Below are 22,921 nucleotides of genomic sequence, written 5' to 3' on the forward strand. Positions count from 1 at the left end.
TCCTCCTCCTCCTTCTTCTTCTTCTTCTTCTTCTTATTATTATCAACATCATCATCATCATCATCATTATTATTATTATTATTTTGGTTTTTTAAGACAGGGTTTCTCTGTATAGCCCTGGCTGTACTGGAACTCACTTTGTAGACCAGGCTGATCTTGAACTCAGAAATCCACCTGCCTCCCAAGTGCTGGGATTAAAGGTGTGCACCACCATTGCGTGGCCCCCAAAACTTTCTTAATCCACGTTAGTGTAGAGACAGACTGGTTAACGATACAGTGCTCCTCCTGTTGATGCAGGCTGGGATTAGCAGATCTGGGTCTTAGTAAGTAAGAGTAATGGACTTAGATTCTGTGAAACTGGAAATATCCTTATGTAAATGTGTGTCATCTCAGGATGGTGGATGCTGTGGAGGAAGTGGAAACAACCCAAACTGCTGCATGAGCCAGGCAAAAGACCAAACGGTAATGGGGGTTTCTGCTTCTGGAAGCCCAGTGGGGCAGTCTCAGACCTGGGATGGGTGAGTGGGGGTTACTCTGTCTTTTCCATGTCCCTGGAAGTGGTGCTGGACAAAGGACCCTTGAGATGTGGTGGTGCTTAGATGATGAGGACGCTCATTACCGCTGGCTTCTCTGGCAGAGAAGCCTCGGTTCTTCTCCCAGGACCAGACAGCTCTCTACCAGGAAAGAGCTCACCCGGAGGGAGAGCTGGGTCAGTCAGCCCTAGCATCTGATACTCACTGCTGTTCCCTTTCCTTGCAGGTTGCTCCCTCACCATCTTTATTCAATCCAGAGGATTTCAAACCTTTAGATCCCACCCAAGAGCCCATCTTCCCCCCAGAGTTGCTGGTAGGTAATAGTGGAAGGAAGTCTAGCCAAATATCTGTTCCACGAGTCCCTGAGTTCTATTTTGTGTACACAGCTGCTGAGAACTTTACATTTTCGTCTTAGATTTTGGTCTTACATTTAAACTTAGTTCTCCTTCCTTATCCTGCCATTCTAGGAGGTAAAATCTGCCTATCCCATGCTCTCTTGCTCCTCCTTACCTGTGTCATACATACAGTTACAGATTCCATGTTCAGGTTGTTGATGGACTTTATGCCCAATAGGAATAGAGATTGCTGTTTATAGTAATACAGTATCCACTGTGTATCAGCTTGGACCTCCTGGCTATCTCTATGTGTAAGCCCATCAACTCACCTATTTCCCTCTCTACAGATAGTTTACTTCTTTAGAAGAGACATAAAACAGAGTTGCATTCAGAGGAAATGGACATGGCTTGAGAAACAGCTTCATGCCTTCTTTATAATTTTCATTTGTGTTTACTGCAAGGAAAGATTCAAGTCTTTCTCTGGTTCAAGCTTCTTGGGGACGTAGGCTCCAGAACCCTGCCTCAAAAGTTCAACAAGTCAGGGGATAGATTATCATGTCACTGGCATATCCTCCTCTGGACTGTGAACCCTTAGAGATACCATCAGTTTGATACCTGGGATTTCTTTTTACCACCCAGTATCATCCACATCTACTAGATTCATCCCTCTCCTCTGCATGATCTTTGCTCTCTGGATGTCTGTCCTCCTGACCTCTAACCTTTTCCATTCCCTGTCCTCTGTGCCTCCTGGAGACAGTGTGGGATAGTGTCGGGAACCTGAGATTTCTGGTTTGGACTCCGCATAGCAGGTGACTTTGGGCAGGTTCCGTAACCTCCTTGATCTTCAGCCTTAACAGTGATGCTCAGCATGCACCTCTCGCCAAGTTCCTCTCAAGAGTGCCATGGCGTACTGACTAGGGCTGATAGAGCACCTTCCCACATGTAATTTCCCCCTCGCTTTTGCCCTTGGCATGTGCAGCTTTTCCTTCTGAGTTCGGTATTAGACAAGTCAGCAAACAGGTTGACCCCCCTGCAGATTTAATAGTGATTCCTTGGGTGAATGGTGGTAGGAAAGGAGACACACAGTAAGCTAACTACACTTCCCAGAGGCTGAAAGACACTCCCCGGAAGAAGCTGCATTTTGAAGGGGAACGTGTGACCTGGATCCAGGCTTCCACCATGGGGGAACTACTTGACCTCAAAGCTCAGCACCCTGATGCCAAGCTGGTGGTGGGAAACACGGAGATAGGTAAGACTCCATGGAGACCTTTGGGTATTGCTGGGCTCTTTCTGCTCCTCTTCTCTCTCCCTGAGCTTTCTCCCCTGTTCTCTACTTATTTCTTTATTGGGTATTTGGGTATTCAGGGAACTCAGTGAACATGGACTCCCAAGACATTGGCTCTGGAGTCAGTGAAGCCTGGTTCAATCTATGCTTGAACATCCTAAGAAAGGTTCCTTGTCTTCCAATACCATATATGGAGTGATTGATATATGGTAACTTCTCAGAGGGCGGCTTGGATAGCAGGCATGATCCTCATACTTGCTGATTTTCTCCACGAACATCCATGGAGTGACATCTGTGACCCTTCCCATCTCTGGGAAGAGCTAGGGACACAAAGATCTAAGAGAAAAAGTTCCTTCCTCTCCTGGCCTAAGAGGGATTGGGAAAAATGTTAAATGCTGGCCAAGTGTCCAGGCCAGTGTCTGATCAATGCCAGAGGTCTGTAGGTGTGTGTGTGTGTCGTACATGTGTACATGTGGCAGCCAAATGAAGGTAGTAAATGTCCTGCTCTTTTATGTGCTACCTTATATCCCTGAAACAGGATCCTCAGTAAACCTGGAGCTTAGCTGAGCAACCCCATACCACACTAAGATTATGGCTGTCTGTGTAGCAACCCCTAGTCTTTTACATGGGTGTTTGGGATTTGAAACCAGGAACTCAGACTTGCAAATGATCTGGTAGGGCAATGGAGAGATGTTCAAGGGAGACTAGGTTGGCTGACCATGCCACCATCTGGGTCTGGGTCTTACAATATCTGATCAGGCCAGGGAGGCTCAGGTTGTGTACTCTGAGCCCTGGTGTTCCACGAGACAATAGTAGCAGCAGAGGGCCCAGGTCCTTGGCTTTCTCGATCTACTTCTAATGTAGCTTATCTGGTATTTTTTCTGCTGCAACCCCAAGTCTAGTGAGATCCAGGAAATTCATAGCACAGTGAATGGTAGCTCAGAGGATTTCTGTGTAGTGTATAAGTGCTGAGAGGTGATTGACACACCATGCTTGACAAGTTAAAGCACCTGCTGGAGTGCTGACTCTGGTTTCTGAAGGAGCTCAACTCCTTAGATCCCGGTTGGACCCGAAGCCCAGAGAGGAGAGCTTGGTTTGGACCAGTGATAGAGCACAATACTGACCCTGTTTTCAGAAGCACAACTGTGGTACAGAGGCCTCCATCTGTAGTGTTGTGACACATGTGTGTTTGGGTGCGAGGCATGCCTCTGTGGCGTGACTTCAGAGTCTATGGCTCAGTAGCATTCGTGGTGGTTGGTGCTCTTGTTGTCGATATGACTGTGGCTCTCAGGCCTTTTGTCTATATAACCAGAGCCTTAGGAGCCAAGGGTTGCAGAGCTAAAAGGACCCTTGGAGAGGCTTTGGCCCTGATGTGTTCCTCTCCGTGAGTCAGGTAGTGCCCTGCGTTATAATAAGATCTTAGGAGCTACGCAATTGAAAATAATTTCTCAAGTCTTCTTTCACCTGCTCTCCTCCCTCATGCAAAGTAAACATCTACCTACAGCCAGGGCAGGGTGTGAAGGAGTGAGTGCAGGAAAAAGCCTGACTAACATGGAATTCACTGCGCCAGTCTGTGTCTTGCATTGGGAATGGACTCCTCAAATGGGTTGCCCTTTGAAGCCCTGAGCCGTACCAAGATGGAAAGTATGGTATTTCTATTTCAACTTTCCCTATCTGCAATACTATTGGCTAGACTGAGAGAAAGTGCACCATCTGGGTCCAAGGTACAGTGCCAGCGTCAGCGTCAGCGTCAGAAGCTTCTAACTTGATTAGTTGGGTGGAGACAGAAACTGGACAAAGATGCAGCCCTGTGAGGATTCCTCACCTTGAGGAGCCCAGACAGTGACACTAGAGGTTGAGAGAGAGATTTGAAGTTTTATATCTCATTTTTTTCTCTTGCTTGATTTTAAGGATTTGATATTTTTGCTATTTATACCCTACCCCTAACTATGGGTCCAAAACTGAAACATACTTTTTCCTAGATGTGGATTTGAGCAAAACATTTGTGGCTAGTGAGATAGTTTAGTGGGGGAAAGATGCTAGCTACATCGGCCTGATGACCTGAGTTCTATTCCCAGGACCCATGGTGGACAGAGAGAATCAACTTCTGAAAGCTGTCCTCTAGCCGGGCGGTGGTGGTGCATGCCTTTAATCCCAGCGCTTGGGAGGCAGAAGCAGGTGGATTTCTGAGTTTAAGTCCAGCCTGGTCTACAGAGTGAGTTCCAGGACAGCCAGGCCTACACAGAGAAACCCTGCCTCGAAAAACAAAACACAAAAAAACAAAAAAAGAAAGAAAGCTGCCCTCTGATACTACACGCACATCACAGCATACACACGCTTACACTGTGTACATGCACACATACACACAAATGATCCTTTTTATTAAGTTGGACATTGCCACACTTTAGGTTTTACATCTACAAACAGACACACCTACAGCTCCCTCACAGGACTATTAGGAATACCGAGTAAGTTAATACATAAAGTGTTTGGAAGAATTTCAGACATTCCTTAATGTCTTGTGATTTCTAATGTTACTATTGCCACCACACAATACTCAGCACTGCAGTGACTCTGACTTCATTTTTTTACTTGTTTTTGAGTGAGAAAGACAGAGATTATGACTGGCCTAATTCTGTTTCCTAAGCCAGAGCCCACTCCTGGTATTCAGCGTGATGCTAAGTACACCATGTGTCCCATGCCTGATGTGGGGAAACCTCTAAGGTCTCTAACCCAAGTTTTTTTATTTCCTAAAGGCATTGAAATGAAGTTTAAGAATATGCTATTTCCTCTGATTGTCTGCCCAGCCTGGATCCCTGAACTGAACTCAGTGGAGCATGGGCCTGAGGGTAAGGCTGCCATCTGCTTCCCTAGAGCCCACTTGGTATAGAGCACGGGTGACATGAATAGACTTATCACTCTTCCTCTACTGAGCATGCAAGATCATCTCATGCAGGAAGCTTTGAGAATCTTGGTGTTGGCTGGTCCTGGTGACACATTGAATCATGTGACCATGGAACTAGAGAGATGGGGATGATAGTGTTTGTGTGCCCTGCGCCCTTTTAAGCCAGAATTTCACTTCCAGAAGTTTTGATTTTTGCTGAGCTCAGAATTACTGGGTTATAGGAACGTGTGTTGATTATGGAATACAGAGGTATAGGCAAAGTCTCGACTCTTGCAGTATTAGTTAAATAGCTTCTCTAGGTCTTATAAAGATGAAAGAGTCTGGCTTCAGCCTGGCTCCGTTTCACAGGAGCAGCCTGTGAAAGGTTTTTTCCAGTTAGGAGTGACTTTGTCTCCGGCATGTCTCCACAGGAATCTCCTTTGGAGCTGCTTGCCCCCTTCTCTTGGTGGAAAGTGTCCTTGTGGATGCAATTGATAAACTTCCAGAACAAAAGACAGAGGTGTTCAGAGGCGTGATGGAGCAGCTGCGCTGGTTTGCTGGCAAGCAGGTCAAGTCCGTGGCGGTGAGTGCTTGGGTCGGAGGCAGAGAGGAAGGATGAAAACCCAGGTTTTCAATAAGTCCCTGGAACTTCTCATGAGAGTGGCCTGTGGACAACTGAGAAACACACACTGCTCCCTCAAGGTTGGAGAGACAGTGTCCTATCTCTCTCTCTCAAGTTAGCCCAGGTTCTCAGGGTGTGAATGATAGATAGAGAAAAGCCAGAACTGGGAGGGGATGAACCCCCTCAGAGTTTAGAGGAGAACCAGAAGTGCAGACCCCCCTCCAGAGAAGGGGTGGATCCATTTGTTGACCGTTCTGTCAGCCTTCAGACTGGCAAGCACTTCTAGTTTGTAAGGGCAACGTTTATGTTCCTTGCTCCATTCGAGATTCACATAGTTCTTGGTAATGGGAGACAACTTATCTCTCCCATTCTACTTTTTCAAAGTTGCTATTAAGGTTAAAATGGAACAGAACGGCACATTTTCAATGCCCCTACCCTGCCCAAGAAGAACGAGCATCTTCTCGTTCCAGATGGAGAAACACAAATGTAGAGAGAGACACCTTGTTCTCAGTTCCCCGAAGTGCGCTTCGGAGAAGCTGTTTTGTTCTCAGCTCAAGCTGCCTTTCCTCTTGCTTTCCATAACACAACTGTCTATCTGATTCTTGTCAAATTGCCAGAAAGTTCAGATCCAAAAGCAGCCAACTAGTCATCTAGAAGTTGTCCCCCTTTTTTACTTGGTTTTTATCTTGGATTTCGTTTTATTGACTCCTTACATATCCTGTGATAACTCACCTCAATCCTTCTAGGAAAAAAAAAAAAGATTGGGGAAGGGTAAATGATTTGCAAGAGCTGCCCTCAGTTTACTGATGCATGCCATGCGCATGCGTACTTTTCAGAGCTGAGCCCATCCCAAGTGTTTTGACTTCAGGTTTGTGTGTTTCCTTGAATGGCCACGTCTCCATGGGCCGCTCGGGGGGTCAGGTTCTCTGGGTGCCTACCTACACAGCTGTCACCTCCTGCCCTGCATGCAGGAGTCTGAGCAGCTTGTTCACTCACTCTCTGCTTGTCCTCACTAGTCCATTGGCGGGAACATCATCACTGCCAGCCCCATCTCTGACCTCAACCCCGTGTTCATGGCCAGTGGAGCCAAGCTGACCCTCGTGTCTAGAGGTGAGCTGCCTGAGATGGAGATCCAGAAAGAATGACTTGGGGGAGGAAAACCTCACTGCATGGGTCCTTTTCTAGAGAAACAAAGCCCCAAATTCGGTGATCCCCAATGCCTTAAGGTTTTTAACCACAGAAGTTGCAGGGAGATCGATCCAGATTGAGGGGCTAAGAGAGTTAAGCATTGTCTCACGTTTGATTTCTTCTTTCTTTCTTAAATTTAATTTTTAAATTAGCATACAAGATAGGAGGTTTACTTACAACATTTTCATACACTCTAGGTTTGGTTGGGCCTCCCCTCTGTCTTCCTGTCCCCTATCCTGTCCTCACTGTACCCCTTCACCCCCAATATTTCCCCTCTTTATATCACTTTAACTTTATATAATTAGCTTCCCCTACTTTTCTTACTCATGTCCCTTAAAGCCCTTTAACCCCCATCATGGGTCCCTTCCTAGTTTCCTAGCCTCTACTCACACTCATCCCTTCAAAGTACATATAGAAAACATTAGAAGCTAGGAGCTTCAGGTGAGGGAGTAATTGTAATATTGTCTTTCTGAGCCTGGATCACCTCACTTGATAATGTTTTTTTCCAATCTGTCCATTTTTTTTTTTTTGCTAGTTTTATAATTTCATTTACCATTTTGGCCAATTAGAATTGCATTTTCTCCGTGGGTCACAGTTTTGTTAACCACTTATCTGTTGATGCACATCCAGGCCAATTGATTTTCATTGCTGTTGTGAACAGAGCAACGTTAAACACGGGCATCTTGGGGTGCAGGTTCCTTTGGGGTTTTGTCCGGAAGGGATAGTTCTGGGTTATATGCAGGGCATGGACTGTGGAAGTCGAGGGGTCTATAGTCTTAGTAGAGGATTCACAGTTGGACTGGCTGCCTAGATATCTCACCCAAGGGTGTGCTAGGGCCTGAATATATGTCAAGTCCCCCTGCAGTGAGTTGTGACATGAGAGAATTATTGTCTGCCAGAGAAACTTGTTAGAGATTCATCATGAAAGATTTCCTGTTACATATGCCATGCTACCCAAATTATACGAATCCTCCTGGAGTTCCCAGATGCCAGCTAGGCAAAGACAATCCTTGTCATCTCTTCTGACAGAAGACAGTGATGAGGGCAGTGATACAAATCTCTCTCATCTTCATTCTGACTTCACACTTAGTGGCTTTGCATGGCCGCTTGACCCTGGCTATTGGCGGATCTATTGATACCATAAAACGACATGCTACAGACCCGTGCTTTCTTCTCTCCAGGTAGACGATTGCTAGACATTGACCAGCACACACGGTTTTAGGCCCTCAGGAGACTTGGTTCTAATTTTGCCACCTGCTTCCTCTGACTGTGGTATCAGAGAGCAGGAAGGGGAATGTGTCCCACTGATGGACTGCCCTCTGCTCCTACTGTATCCCCAGCCTCATCTGCATGTGGCCATCATCTTGTCTGCATACAGGTACCAAGAGAACTGTTCGGATGGACCACACCTTCTTCCCTGCCTACAGAAGGACTCTGCTCAGTCCAGAGGAGATATTGCTGTCCATTGAAATCCCCTACAGCAGGGAGGTAAGGCAGCAGAGGTTGCTCTAAGTTCTGCCCAAACTGTACCAGTGTTAGATTCCAGATAAGGAGTATGAAGACAGTCTCAGAACCATATCAACATCTTTCAACTTTAACATGGATCCATTATCACTAACTTTGCTTTTGATGAACCAACCCTGTTGTTTCTGAACAAGAAATTGCAGGGCATGGACTGTGGAAGTCAATAGTCAGCTATGGGGTCTAGAGTGATTTTTTTTCACCTTTCTGAACCCCCATAAGTGCTCTCTATAAAGTTGACACAGTATAACCTACCATAAAGACTACAGGGAAGACTGAAGGATGAGCTCATGAGGTTCCTGCCTCATGTATGAAGCCAGAGGTGATTATCAACCAGCAGTTCAGCACAGTCCCAAGAACATCTCTGTTTGCTATTCTTGCCCCATGCCAATGATAGAATCTCCCCAAGGTGAAGTGTATAGGTCCTGCATGCAGAGTGAAGAGGCTGCTGTAAGACGCTCACATCCTGACCTTGGACTTGCTCTGGCCTGACACTGCTGGATTTTGGCTTTATGAGCATTCTTTCTGATTCGTTTGGGCAGATGTGGCACCTTGGGTGGCTTGGCCCAGTGTAGTTCTCCTCTCAGCAGTCACCAACTGAGAATACAGCCACAGCAGACATATTTACAAAAACCTTCTGGGCAAGGCCAACAAAGCAGCTGCCAGGATAACTCCAGGTTCCAGGAAGCACATAGCCAATGTTTGCTCTTACGGATTTTGACCTCCTTAATGAGAATGCTAATTCAATCTGAGCAATTATGCCCCTGAGGTGGCCTCCCAATGATTTTCCAGATTGCGTTTATAGACTGTTTTGAGCAATGAGTCTCAGAATTTTGAATTTCACGAATCACTAATTTTTTTTAATTGAGTGAGAAAAGGGGATAGAGCTTGGCTTCATATAGCTCAGCTTTTATTTTTCAGGTATGATATTTAACAAAAACTATCATTTGATAAAAGAGCAGAGACTTTATGCTGTGAGCTAGACAGTTTTATCTAGAAGGGACACCGTTACCCTGACAGCTGGTGACACCAGTAAGGCCCTGGGATTAGCACATGCAACACTGCCTGCTTTCAAACAGTTCAAGCTCCGAACAAGGTGCTCCAGGCCATATCAGCACCAAGAATCATGCATGGAGGAGGCTCCGTGGCTCCTTCAGAACAAAAAGCCTTTAGCATTAATAAAAGTATGCAGAGCCATGTTCGTCACAAACCTGAGGATCAACACAGTGCAGAAGGCAGATGTCACATGTCTCTCTCCTGGAAAGGGTTATATGTTATCCTCCCCTCCATAGAGACAGAGCTGGTTCAGGCCCAGGAGAGAAGCACGCGTCTAACACAAAGCAACAGTTGCTTCATAGAGAGACACAGGTTTACAGGAAACAGGATGTCTCAATCTGCACTGTACTGGCGGGAGGGACACATTACGCCATCGGGGGAGCCACAGGCGAGGGTGTGTCACAGCCTATAACCACAATTCCCTATCCCTGCTGGAGAGTTAGCGTGCAGGTTTTCATGGAAGTCCCTGGAAGGGCCATTGATTCGGATACTGGCATCAGGATGGGTCTCTGGGAACTTTTGTGGGACTGTCTTTCTCATTCCAGCTGTCGGCTCTGTAAAGATCACCTACCCCCAAATAGCCCGACTGGCAGGGGAAGTCTTGGCCCTTTCCAGCTTGTGACCAGGTCTAAGGCTAGTTTTGTCTATACTACCTGAGACGAGCTCCTCACTGATTTTCATGACAGTCACATCCTTCCCTTCTCCCTACCATCTGGTCACAGCCCTGTGTTTTATGCTGGCCATTTTTTTTTTTTAATAGGGTGAGTTTTTCTCAGCCTTCAAGCAGGCCTCCAGGAGAGAAGATGACATTGCCAAGGTGACTAGTGGCATGAGAGTCCTGTTCAAGCCAGGAACCACTGAAGTGCAGGAACTGTCCCTTTGCTTTGGAGGGATGGCTGACAGAACTATCTCAGCCCTCAAGACCACTGCGAAGCAGCTGTCGAAGTGAGCATAGGCTGTGCGGGGAAGCTGCCTGCACCGCTGCCCTGGCTTCTGGGTTGTTACTCTTGCTGCAGCTCCTTCTGCTACTTTTCTGTTGTTGCTCCTTCCGGCGATGCGTCTAAGGCCGTGATCACGACTACTGTCACGGCTGGTCTCACAGCTGTGGTCATTCATCCTAAGATCACCATTTGGCTAGCCCCTCTGCCGTGGTAGTATCTCCTACTATGATTGCTGCTACTGCTACTTGGCCCCCCTAGTCTCAGCCTGTTATTGTGAACATGGCCACTGGTAGCCCTGCTCTTATGAGTTATCTTGTGAGCGTTACTGCTGCTACTGATCTTACTACTGCCAATGCAGCTAGCACCATTACCAGCGAAGCACTGTTAATGCTATGGTTGCTAGCAGTATACTGCTCCTATTACTGTGGCTACTTTCTGCCACCACTCTCTCTCCTACTATGCTGCGGCCACAGGTGCTGCTGCTGCTGCTGTTCTTGCTGTTAGGTAGAAGTAGTATTACTGCCACCGCTACTACCAGCTCTAGCAGCAGCACTTCTGATGTCATTCCTATCGATGTTGCTACTTCCATGTCTGATGCTGCTGTTACTATGGTTACCACCACGCCACGCACCACTGGCATTAGAAGTATTACTGCCGTTGTTGATGGGTGGCATCACCACTATTTCTTCTATCACTGTTACTACTTCCACTGTTATTATTGCTACTACAGTTGGTATTCATACTCTTATGATTAATCCTATTACGACTAGAACCGGGGAGCAGCTGTAGCAGGTGATTCACTGACACTATCTTATGTGAACCTTACAACGGCCACATACAAGAGATAGAGCTGCACCTGAAACTCGGTTTCTTGGCTTCACCATTAAGCAGATGAGTAATAGGAATCACATTGCTTAGTTCCTCTATTCCAAAATTTCTCAGTGGTAAAATGGGTACCAGACTTCTCCCTACAATAATGTTTAATTAAATGGAAACTAACAACTCACATAACGTACTTAGGATTACCTAGTATTTTATAAGAAGCCAGAGTTACTAATTTTGGGGGAGATTTTTAAAAATATACAAGTAACACTACACAATCTAAACAGGTTATATTTAGGAATACAAATGTATATACATATGTGCATGCAATAACAATTAAAAAGTGGGTAATGACTTGCAGGACAGTGGGAAGGTCTATATGAGAGGGTTTGGAAAGAGTAAAGAGAAGGAAGGAATGTAAATCTATTATATTCTCAAAAATTAAAAAAGGAAAAATTTAATCTATCTATCTATCTATCTATCTATCTATCTATCTATCTATCTATCTATCTATCTGTATATAGGGAAAATTGTGTGTGCTTTTAAAGATGAGGGGACTAAGGCACCAGAAGATCAAGTAGCTTGCCTATGGTTGTGCAATTTGTGGCATGTGAGGCAAAGCCTGAACCCAGGTTTCTTAGACAGGGGTTGGGTGTGATGCTCCACACTGAGTGATGGAGATAGTGGGAGGAAACAAGCCCACATTCTGCCTTCCTCCAGGTCCTGGAATGAGGAGTTGCTGCAGGATGTGTGTGCTGGCTTGGCAGAGGAGCTGCATCTGGCCCCCGACGCCCCTGGTGGTATGGTGGAATTCCGGCGAACCCTCACCCTCAGCTTCTTCTTCAAGTTCTACCTGACAGTGCTTCAGAAGCTGGGCAGAGCGGACCTTGAGGGTGTGAGTGTGGAGCGGGGCCAGGCACAGAGTGTCTTCAGCACAGCATGTGGGGACTCGGGGCTGATCTGGGTGACAAAGTTTCTCCCCCCTCTCAACATCTGAGAGTAGAAGAGCAGAGGTCAGGACAGCCCAGGGACAGTGCCAACACGTCATCTCCTAACGTCTGTCTAGACCTGCTTACATCACTTTGTAGGCAGAGGAATCATGCTGAGTGAAGGGATTTATACTCAGCTTGCTCTCCTTGAGGTTATGTTGTGACTGTCTTCCACATCATTAAATATTTCCAGAGTAAAGGAGAATAAGGAAGACTTAAGGAAGGCTGGGGGTGAGGTGGTATTCCAACAAAGAGAATGGCTTGCATAAATGTGGAAGGATGGAAAGCTAGAGGTGTTGGGGAAAGAGCTAAACGTGCAAGCTACAGGATCGAGGTGGCTGAAAATGTAGCTGAGGTAGTTATCGAGTACGGAGTCCTAAGAGCTCGCACTTACATTTTGAGACAGATACAGCACTGTATTCAAAGCTCTAGGATGAGGGGGTGAGGGGATGAGGGGATGGAGGAAGACTCATCACTTTTATTACTTGTGGATGGAAGGAGGAAAATGACAAGACCTGGTCTCAGAATCCCCTGCTATCTCACTTCCACAGGTGTGTGGTAAACTGGACCCCACCTTTGCCAGTGCCACCCTGCTCTTTCAGAAGGACCCTCCAGCTAACGTCCAGCTTTTCCAAGTGAGTACAAACAGCGTGTCTAGTAACAGGGCCCCGCTTTGGCAAAGGACTGACTTGAAAGGCCCAGACCCTGTGTATAAACATCCAGGGAAGGACACCAGAGTCACACTGCTGCCACTGCAGCTGTCTTGTTCTTGCTGGCCTCCATTTCTCTTAGGACTGGATGACAAACTATGTCTGTTCCATAGGGAAAAGAAAAATCTATTTTGTCCTTTGTGACCCCTACTGTGCCAATCCAAAAGTCTTCTTGAAGATATACACATGAATGTGCGTATACACACACACACACATCACTTAACAGCTTTGGGGGGATGTTCTACGTAAAAGATCAGCACACATCCTCAGCATTTGAGAGCTTGTGAACCAGACAGTGCATTGCAATGTCTAAGTCCTGTTGCTGTAGCACAAAACAGCTGTAAACGAATAAATGAATGAGGGGCTGGGGGTATAGCACAGTTGGTAGAGTGCTTGCTTATGCAGGAAGCCTTCAGGCCCTGGCACCCCATAAAACAGCTGTGGAGGAGCATACTTATAATCCCAGCCCTAGAGAGGTAGAAGCAGGAGGCTCAGAAAGGGTTTGAGACTCTCTTTAGCCACACAGTTCAGCATACAGGAGACTCTGTCTCTGAAAGCAAAACAAACCATAACATCCAAAATAAATGTGCTAAGCTAAGTAAGTATTTATAGAACCAAGCACGGGCTGCAGTTTGCTGAGCCCCGAGTTGGTAGCCTGCAGATGAGCTAACTCTAGGGCATGGCTGTCTGATTGGAATACAAAGTTTGTCTTTTCTTTACTCTGTAACCTTGGGCAAACCACCTCTGTGTTTCTTGGGTGAATTAATTAGAACCTCCCCCACATGCAGATAATGACAAACTTGTTTCACAGGACAGGAGGATGGAAGTATATTTGTTGGGCATGAAGCTCAGTGCTAGAGCTGAGTAAGACTTTGGGTCCACCTCTAGTGCTGAAAATTTAAATTAACTGCTTAGAAGTCCATGGCACATAAAAATGCCCAGTAAGCATTAGACACGTTACTACTCTGCAAACAACTAAAATAGAAATTGAGTATAAAATTGATAAAACATTTTGGGAAATACAGTGAAGTATAAACAGGAAAAGAAAAATCACCCAAAATCTCACCTCCAAAGTTCATTTATTTTGTTTTATTTCTATATATATGATACATATCTATGTAAGCATAAGAAAATATATGTGCTAATTTGTATAGAATTAGTCAATATACACACATATGGGATGTTTTATGTTTAATGTAAGCATTTTTTCTTCCGCTTTAAATTCTTCAAAAGTATGTTTGAGTTGTTGCCTATTACTCTGCTGTATGAATACAGTATAACCCAGTTCATAGCTAACACAGATTTAGCTTCCTTGGCTGTTTATTGATATATTTGCACTATGACTACCCTGTCAGTGACGTCTTATGTGCCCTTTAGTGTCTTTTATCCTGAGAGCTATTTGGCTTCTCCTAGTACCTGATGTCCCATGGACCTATAGAGAAGGTGTCCTCAGAAACTCAGCCAGACTGGTAACCATATTGTTTCAGGAGGTGCCCAAGGATCAGTCTGAGGAGGACATGGTGGGCCGACCCCTGCCTCACCTGGCGGCAAACATGCAGGCATCGGGGGAGGCCGTGTACTGTGATGACATTCCCCGCTACGAGAATGAACTGTCCCTCAGGCTGGTCACCAGCACCCGGGCCCATGCTAAAATCACGTGAGTATTGCTTCCCAGAGAGTCAATGAGAAGCCTGCTTTGTAGGAGCTAGAGATTCCAAGATAATGAGACTCATGGATGACTCCCCATTTTAGGATAGAGGCAAGAAGTCCTCTCAGACCCATCAGGGAGCAACAGGAAGAGTTCAGGCATGGTACTTGAGGTTCTCTTAGTGGGAGGGCAAGAGGGTAAGAGGGCAGTCTGAGAGGTAGTTTCAGTTGGCATTGTTGCCAGCTAGGGCTAAAGATGAATCTTTTGGCTTGGCCCTCGCTTTGAGCCCATGTTAACAGTGCCATGACAAATTGTCTATGCTCCAGCAACCTCTACCGCTTCAGTGTGAGAATGGGTAGGTGGGAAGAGCAGAAGTGTCACTGTCTGGAACCTCATCACCTTTCTTGGCTTTGATCCCAGACATGTTGCTAACTGACTGGGTGACTTTGGACAAGCTACTTGACTCTCTCAAACTTTCATTTCCTTAACTGTAATATTGGAAAGTAATGGTAATTTCTTTCTTTCTTTCTTTTCTCTCTCTCTCTCTCTCTCTCTCTCTCTCTCTTTCTTTCTTTCTTCCTTTTTAAATGAGTGTTAGCCTGCTTGGAAGATGAGCCTTTCAAGGCACTTTTCTAGAACTTTCCCTGAGCTACCTCTGCTCTGTAGTCTCTTAGACTTGGTCAATTCCAGCATCCTCCTTTTTAGGTCCAGATTGCCTAATTGTGTCTAGGATGCTCTGCTCTATTGACTTAGCACTATTAAGAGAAAATGGTCTGTGAGCAGATGTTCAGGGCTACTGTATCCATGGCATAGCAAAGGCCCTAAAGTGCAGGTTCCAGTGAGACAAATTCCAACCAGAGCTCCTTGGGTCATTGCTGCTTTCTTAGATATGGCTCCCTGTACTTGGAGTCCAGACAGGGGCTGGCATCTGATCTGTGAAGACAAGGGTCATCTGATCTATCCTATAGCCCCAGCAGCAGTTGGCACAATGGCCTCTCCATGGAAGGTATTCAATCACCATTTTCAGAAAAGGACAGAAATGAGCTAGGATCTAACAATGAAGAATATAGAGATGGAAAAAAACGTTGGCAGAGGGAAGACCTTAATGAGACAGGCTATCCCAGCCAGATGACGTATCTCCTGCCTTGCTGACCTGGCCCTGCTCTCTGCTCATTCTCCAGGTCCATTGACACTTCAGAAGCCAAGAAGGTGCCAGGGTTTGTTTGCTTCCTTACATCAGAGGATATCCCTAGCAGTAACATAACTGGTCTTTTCAACGACGAAACCGTCTTTGCAAAGGATGAGGTATGTTGGATGTGTCATCAGAAATAACTTGGATAAGTACCACACTTTTAATTCATGCCAATTGTTCCAAATTCCTAATCATGCATATATTCTGGCCATTGTGCAATTTGGCCAGTATTTGGGATAATCCACAAGGGACAGCATATGTTATTTGCTTATTTAATTGATGACTGCTGTATTTGCATAATAGGAGACTCCATGCCAAAGCGGCAGGGGAACAAGGCTGGTGACTGTATATGAGTTAACAACCAGGATTATAAAGTATAGCATTAAGCACCTTTACTGAAAGGAAATAAGAATACATTATATGAGCTAACTAGAAGTGTGATCATAAGCCCAGCGCTAGGTCTAGACAGCCCACTTCTATGAGAATTTATTGATTGATTTTAACTGTATGAAAACCTGTAAGAACAGAGTCTCCCAGCCCTGAACATAGTTGCTACAAATGTTTCACCCACCGAATAGTTCCCAGATGTTCATTTTTTTATAATTCTAATACTGACTTAAAGTTGCAAATTAGATTCAAGTAGGTGTTGCGGAAGGCTAATAGCCTTTTATTAATGTGAGGGTGAAGCAAAGAACAAAACCCTGCAAACACAAGGACTCCCACACCATTTGTGGAAGAAATTTATAGTGTCTGTTAGAAGAACAAATTAGTTTATCAATGTCTAGGGTCCCGGGAGTGTTGCTAGCATTTTATTTACGGAGAATCAACTGGGTACAAGCAGGTCAGTACTGCAGAAGCAGTTGCACCAATACTTACTGGTCCTTCAGCGAGAGCTCCCCAAGGCTTGCATGCTGAGTATGGGTTGGTGTTGTAGGAAACCTTGCATCTTAATGTGATAAGCTCTATAATGTTTTTTTTTTTTTTCATTTTTTTTCTGGTGAGTATGTGATTAAAATTATCCCCAAGGGCGATCCATTTTGAGTTCTATAGAAGATGGCTCGGTCTTTTATGTGCTGTTGTATGAACATGAAGACCTGAGTTTACATCCCCAGAACCCATGCAAAATATGAGCTGTTGTGGCACACTTATATAACCTAGACAGGCAGATCCTTAAAGCTCATTGGCCTGTCAATTTAGCCAATCACTGAACTCCAGATTTAGTAAGAGATGCTGACCTCCGCAAGCATGTGCACATGTATACAAATGAACATCTACAAATACATAACACAGAGAGGGGAGAAGGGTAGTGAGAAGGGTAGGGAGAGGGAGAGAGAGAGAGAGAGAGAGAGAGAGAGAAGAGAGAGAGAGAGAGAGAGGGAGAGAGAGAGAGAGAGAAAGAGAGAGAGAGAGAAAGAGAGAGAGAGAGAGGGAGAGAGAAAGAGAGAGAGAGGGAGAGAGAGAAAGTGAGGAAGAGAGAAACAGAGAATTTTAAGGGATTGGATTAATAAAAGGAAGCAACAATCACTATAAATTGAAAGACAGGTGCTATCATGCCCAAACCAGCATTGTTTGTGATCCGTAGCATCGGAGCATCTAGAGCAGTGGTTCTCGGCCTTCCTAACCCTTTAATACAGTTCTGAGTGCTGTGATGACTCCAGCCATAAACTTACTCATTTCTGCTTCATAATAACTGCAATTTCACTACTGTTATGAATCATGGTGTAAATATCTGATATGCAGGATATCTGATATGTGACCCTCAAAGGACTCGCCACCCACAGGTGGAGACCTGCTGATCTAGATGAAGTTGTGGGACCTGAGTGTGACTTTGAAATGGAAAGTGGTCTGGTGGAAAGATGTTGAAGTTGAGAAACATAACCATGTCTCCTGTTTGGTTCATGGTAGACAAGAAGAACCACTGTTTCTATTCTATCCTGTGTAACTTCTCGATAAGCTACCAGATTGAAAAGACAAGAATCGAGCATTGAGATGAAATCTTCCTATTCTGGTACCAGTGATATCTATGGCCTTTTCTTGTTAAAGAAGGCTCATAGCCTCGGTTAGTTGGGTCAGGAAATAGAAAGGCCTGAGCATTCCTAAAATGTGCCTTGACCAAAGGGTGGGGGCAGCCTTTGGCTGTTCAGAATATCCATATAGATTTCCTTCCCAATGAACTTTACGGTCTTTAACAGCTTGGTTCTGCTCCTAGGTTACTTGTGTTGGGCACATCATTGGTGCTGTGGTGGCTGACACCCCAGAACATGCACAGAGAGCTGCCAGAGGGGTGAAAATCAGCTATGAAGACCTTCCAGCCATTATCACAATCCAGGTAACTGAGAAACGGGCTGCTCCTGTAGAGGAGTGAGCGTCTGCACCTAAGGCATTCCTGGAGGATCCTCCGGAGAAAGAGCCTTCAACTTGAGTAGCATATAGAGATTTGACTACAGTTGACAGCACCTTCCCTTGGTTCTGTTTAAGTGACTTTGATTCTTCAGATTAACAATACTGTACAGGCATAGCCTACAAACACCCAGATTCTCACTCTAAGTACAATACTCAAATCATATATTATATCCAACATTGCATTTGAAAAAAAGGTTTGTGCTACATAATTTTTCCAATTCTATTATTTCCAACCTGCTATTCTAGGTTTCCTGAGTTTGTTTAAGGTCATCTAGTTGAAGCTATGCTGTTCACTCCATATGTTAGGTACATTCAATCAATATGATAGATTTATTGGGTTGTAACCCTATCACAAGACAAGGATCATCTGTAAAGTAGATCTTAAAATTTCTTCCGGCCCTAAAGTTTATGTTCCAGGAACCTTTCACGATTCTAGGTTCAGTCCACTAATGACCAAGCTGAGTTCTTCAGGCCCATTTCAGCTGCAGTTGATTCCTTTTAGGATTCTCTGCTTTCCCAGAAATCTCAGAGCTGTCCATCTCTCACTGTGGAGACTGACAGGGCATGATTCCCTGAGCTCCAGTAGAGAGTGCTTTAGGGAATGAAGGAACTCATAGAGGCACATCTGTGAGGAGGGAGAGGCAGTAGTTTAGAAAGGCCCTCTCTTCTGGTCAGAATCATCCTCCTCCCTGGAAAGCCATCTTACTGAAGCTTCTTTTCTGACCCTCAGGATGCTATAAAGAACAACTCCTTTTATGGCCCTGAGATAAAAATCGAGAAAGGAGATCTCAAGAAAGGCTTTTCTGAAGCTGACAATGTTGTCTCAGGTATGCTGGGTGGCACCATGCAGCAGAAGGGATGGGGCATTGGTTTGTAAATTAAATTCTAGATATGCACATGAAAGGGCCCTAGAGAAGGGAAGTGAGTAGAGCATTTTCTAATATAAGAAACCTCTGGTGTTTGGAATGAAACTGTAGACAGTTAGGAGGGATGGAGCCTCTCCCACTTAAATCTTCATTCTTCCATCTCCAGACTAGATATACCCAAGTGATCCTACATTATGTCTTTGGAAGGCTATGTATGGAGAATGATAGTTATAGCTGTCCAGCTTTGGGACAAATTCCCCACTCTTACCAGACACCTGAAGATGTTCTCACCTACCCTCTATTGAGCTTCTGCCCCTCCCCATCCTCCCTGAATTCTAACTCTATGAATTAGGCCCACAGCTCCCAGCCCAGACCAAGGCTACCCTTCAGTCCCCTTGGGATACCTTTTTATTTTGACCCTTAGGCCCTGCTAAGTCACTAGCAGGCTAACTAGTTCTCTAACAGGACAGGTTGATTCCATTCTGAAAGATGCGTTTCCAGTCATGTTTGCCCATTTCTTTCTTTCTCTCTCTCTCTCTCTCTCTCTCTCTCTCTCTCTCTCTCTCTCTCTCTCTCTCTCTCTCTCTCTTTCTCTTAACCTTTTTCAAAACTTTACAATGGTCATCTTAGAAATCGCAGATGCCAAGTGGCCTCAGTGAGGAGACTGTGCCTGACGTATTTAATGCTACTCTGACTTCCTTCATGGGAGGAGGATGGGACAAGACATAACTCACAGAGTGTTAGGACTTTAAAAACCTTTCCCATCCCTGCTGGTCACCAGAGGCAACCGTGAACTGGTGGTTCCTTGGTTGACCACCTTTCCTTTAGCAAGTGTTCTAGTTTAACTTTGTTTAAGTGTTCTAGTTAACGTTGCTGTGATAAAACACTGCTCAGCAGCCTTTTGAGAGGAAAGGGTTTATGTGGATTACAGGTTCCAGTCCATTCTTGAGGGAAGCCAAGTAGAGACCTTGGCAGCAGGAACTGAACATGGAGGAACGCTGCTAAGTGGCATGCTTTCTTTGGCTTGCTCAGCTACCTTCTTTATACAAGCCAGGCCCACCTGCTTAGGAATGACACTGCCTACAGTGAGGGTAGGCCCTCCTCTATCAGTTAGCAATGAAGAAAGTGCCCCCTCCCAGTCATGTCTACAAGACAATCTGGTGGAGACAATTCTTCAGTTGAAGTTCCCAGATGTGTCAAGTCATCAACCAAGATTAGCCCCCACAGCAGGCATATCCCTGTACAGATCTAGGCTCATGAGGGGTCTCTCATTGCTTCTCCAGGAGAATTATATATTGGTGGCCAGGAGCACTTCTACCTGGAGACCAACTGCACCATCGCTGTGCCAAAAGGCGAGGCAGGCGAGATGGAGCTCTTCGTGGGCACGCAGAACACCATGAAAACCCAGGTCAGCTCAAGGCACTGGTGGCAGTGATAAGAGAGCTCCTAGTGGACCAGGTCAGGAGGGTAGGAAGCATGAAGGGTAGATACTAGATATAGATCCTAAACAGGATATATCCTGTTCATCACCTGGAAGCACTGAGCTTGCCATTTAATGTTAACTAGTAAGATGGAGCTTGCTAGTGTTAGTCTATTAGTCAGAGGGATTCTAGTACTTGCACTAGAACCTAGGCAGTCTTCACTTTTATAATTTCGATGCTACGTGGCCAAAACATATCAAGACATATCCTGCCCAAATATCTCATCTTTTAAAATCAAGTATGGGGCTATGTGATAACCATAGGGACCACTAGCTTAGCAGGCACAGCTATCTGCATGATATTGTACATTTAGTATCAATATGATACTACACGTACATATACTACCTGGGAACATGATATTGGTTGCCAGGATTTTGGGTGTCTACTCTTACCATTCTGACCTAAAAGCCCTTGCCAAGTGAGATGATTGTTTTTGCTCTGAATGTTTGCTATTATCTTGCCCTTCTGGTTAAATAGAAATATCTGAATTGCCTGAATTCACACCGTGGTGACCACTGAGTGCTGGATCCTGCCACCAGCCAACACTGGAGATGAGGGAGATTTTCTTTTCTTTTTTTTTCTTTTTTGGTTTTTTCGAGACAGGGTTTCTCTGTATAGCCCTGGCTGTCCTGGAGCTCACTCTATAGACCAGGCTGGCCTCGAACTCAGGAATCCGCCTGCCTCTGCCTCCCAAGTGCTGGGATTAAAGGCATGCACCACCACCACCCGGCTATGAGGGAGATTTTCATTTCAGAATTCTCAGAATTTATAGTAGTGCTTAGGCCCAGGCATGCTGGACAGGTTGAGGTCAGACCTTGAAAAAGTCCACAGGATGTGTCAATGCAAGGGTTTTTTTTTTTTTCTTTTACATAGAGCTTTGTTGCAAAAATGTTGGGCGTTCCAGACAACAGAATTGTAGTCCGAGTGAAAAGAATGGGTGGAGGTTTTGGAGGCAAGGAGACCCGGAGCACTGTGGTGTCCACGGCAGTGGCCTTGGCTGCATACAAGTGAGTTTGTAGGTTCCCTTCTCCTACCACAACTAGATTATCCGAGAAATAGAACAATGGTAGCTGGTCAGGATGGCCTTCTACAGTCTCCCCTTGTTGAAAGTAATTGTTCCTACTTTGATTTCTCACTTTTCTCTGTTTCAAACCCTTGGACATAAGGGCAAGGATACCCTCACTAGCTTCTTTGTACATTGCATTCATGGCATTTTTTTTCCCCTAAATGGCTGTAAGCTCTTTAGGAGTAAGGTGAGGACTCACAGCCTGGTATTCCCTGTTCCTCAGCACAGCACCACCATTGCAAAGCTCAATGCATAGATGGAAAGCAAACCTCCATACTGTTTAGCATCCCGAGACACCCAGGACTTAGGCTACAGGAGGCTGACAGGTTTCTAACCCTCTTGGTCCCCTGATGCCCTAGGACAGGCCGCCCTATACGTTGCATGCTGGACCGTGATGAAGACATGCTGATAACTGGTGGCCGCCATCCCTTCCTGGCTAAATACAAGGTTCTTGATCTTTTCTGTCTACTTGGGTAGTGTAAGCAGGTGGGATGGATCAGGACAGACAGACAGACATGGGTGTTATCGAGAGTGACTCTCCTTTCACCAGGTCGGCTTCATGAAGACTGGGAACATAGTGGCTCTGGAGGTGTCTCACTTCAGCAATGGCGGGAACACCGAGGATCTCTCTCGGAGTGTAAGTAGGATCTGCCTAACCCTAGGAGTAACTGGAAGGCCGAGGGTATGCTGAGTTTCTCTGCCTATTATTTTTGTATAGCCACCTAGCTAACTGCTCCTTACTTTCAGCTTCCTATTCTTGGGCAATCTCTAAGCAAAGAATGGTCATATTATACTTATGATTAGAAACTCATCTTTTCTGTTCAAGAAAATTTTGCCATGCTAGCCCTATTATATGTCAACATCTTCAGGTGTGTATGTGTGTGTGTGTGTTTGTGTGTGCTCGTGTGCGCATGCATGACAAATGGATATATATCAGTATGTCTATTTAAAAAAAAAAAAAGCTTTGACAGAGCCAGCACACATTCAGCAATCAGGGGATGGCAGATAGAGACCATAGTAAGAAAAACTGGGAAGTGATCCCAAGGAGATGCACAAGTTACAACTTCAACTTACTGCTTACTTGTCAGAGGACTTTACTCTGTCTAGAATGCATCTCGAGTTCTTCAATTACAAATAATGTAAATAAAACTTGAAAAAAAAAAAGCTTTGAACAAATTAAACTCAGAGAGCTTAAATGAGCAAAGAACACTTCACAAACCAGTCAGCTCAAAACAGAGGTTCAGAGATGTGGCCAGGTGCCATTTGTGGACAGGAAACGGAAGTGGACGTATAGAAATGGCAACTCTGTTATAGCTTGGCATTTGCTTCACTCTAACGTGGTCTGATCTCTTGGCTGCCTACCTGTAAGTGGTGACTGC

The 22,921-nt window shown here is 45.2% G+C and overlaps 1 protein-coding gene across 1 annotated transcript in view; it reads left to right on the forward strand.

The window, feature by feature from the left end:
* The window catches only part of Xdh (xanthine dehydrogenase), a 65,259-nt gene that overhangs the window by 24,622 nt on the left and 17,716 nt on the right, over positions 1-22,921 (forward strand). Inside the window, exons 9-26 of the mRNA XM_031356240.1 lie at positions 394-462; positions 760-846; positions 1,976-2,117; positions 4,910-5,002; positions 5,469-5,620; positions 6,676-6,769; positions 8,226-8,335; positions 10,185-10,369; positions 11,908-12,082; positions 12,728-12,811; positions 14,374-14,543; positions 15,716-15,839; positions 17,936-18,055; positions 18,860-18,956; positions 20,279-20,403; positions 21,350-21,483; positions 21,902-21,989; positions 22,093-22,179. Coding sequence (XP_031212100.1) covers positions 394-462; positions 760-846; positions 1,976-2,117; positions 4,910-5,002; positions 5,469-5,620; positions 6,676-6,769; positions 8,226-8,335; positions 10,185-10,369; positions 11,908-12,082; positions 12,728-12,811; positions 14,374-14,543; positions 15,716-15,839; positions 17,936-18,055; positions 18,860-18,956; positions 20,279-20,403; positions 21,350-21,483; positions 21,902-21,989; positions 22,093-22,179 — 2,136 coding nt within the window. The remainder of the gene's footprint in view (positions 1-393; positions 463-759; positions 847-1,975; positions 2,118-4,909; positions 5,003-5,468; positions 5,621-6,675; positions 6,770-8,225; positions 8,336-10,184; positions 10,370-11,907; positions 12,083-12,727; positions 12,812-14,373; positions 14,544-15,715; positions 15,840-17,935; positions 18,056-18,859; positions 18,957-20,278; positions 20,404-21,349; positions 21,484-21,901; positions 21,990-22,092; positions 22,180-22,921) is intronic.

The sequence above is a fragment of the Mastomys coucha genome, unplaced genomic scaffold (genome assembly GCF_008632895.1).
Source record: "Mastomys coucha isolate ucsf_1 unplaced genomic scaffold, UCSF_Mcou_1 pScaffold6, whole genome shotgun sequence".
NCBI classification, from domain to species: domain Eukaryota; kingdom Metazoa; phylum Chordata; class Mammalia; order Rodentia; family Muridae; genus Mastomys; species Mastomys coucha.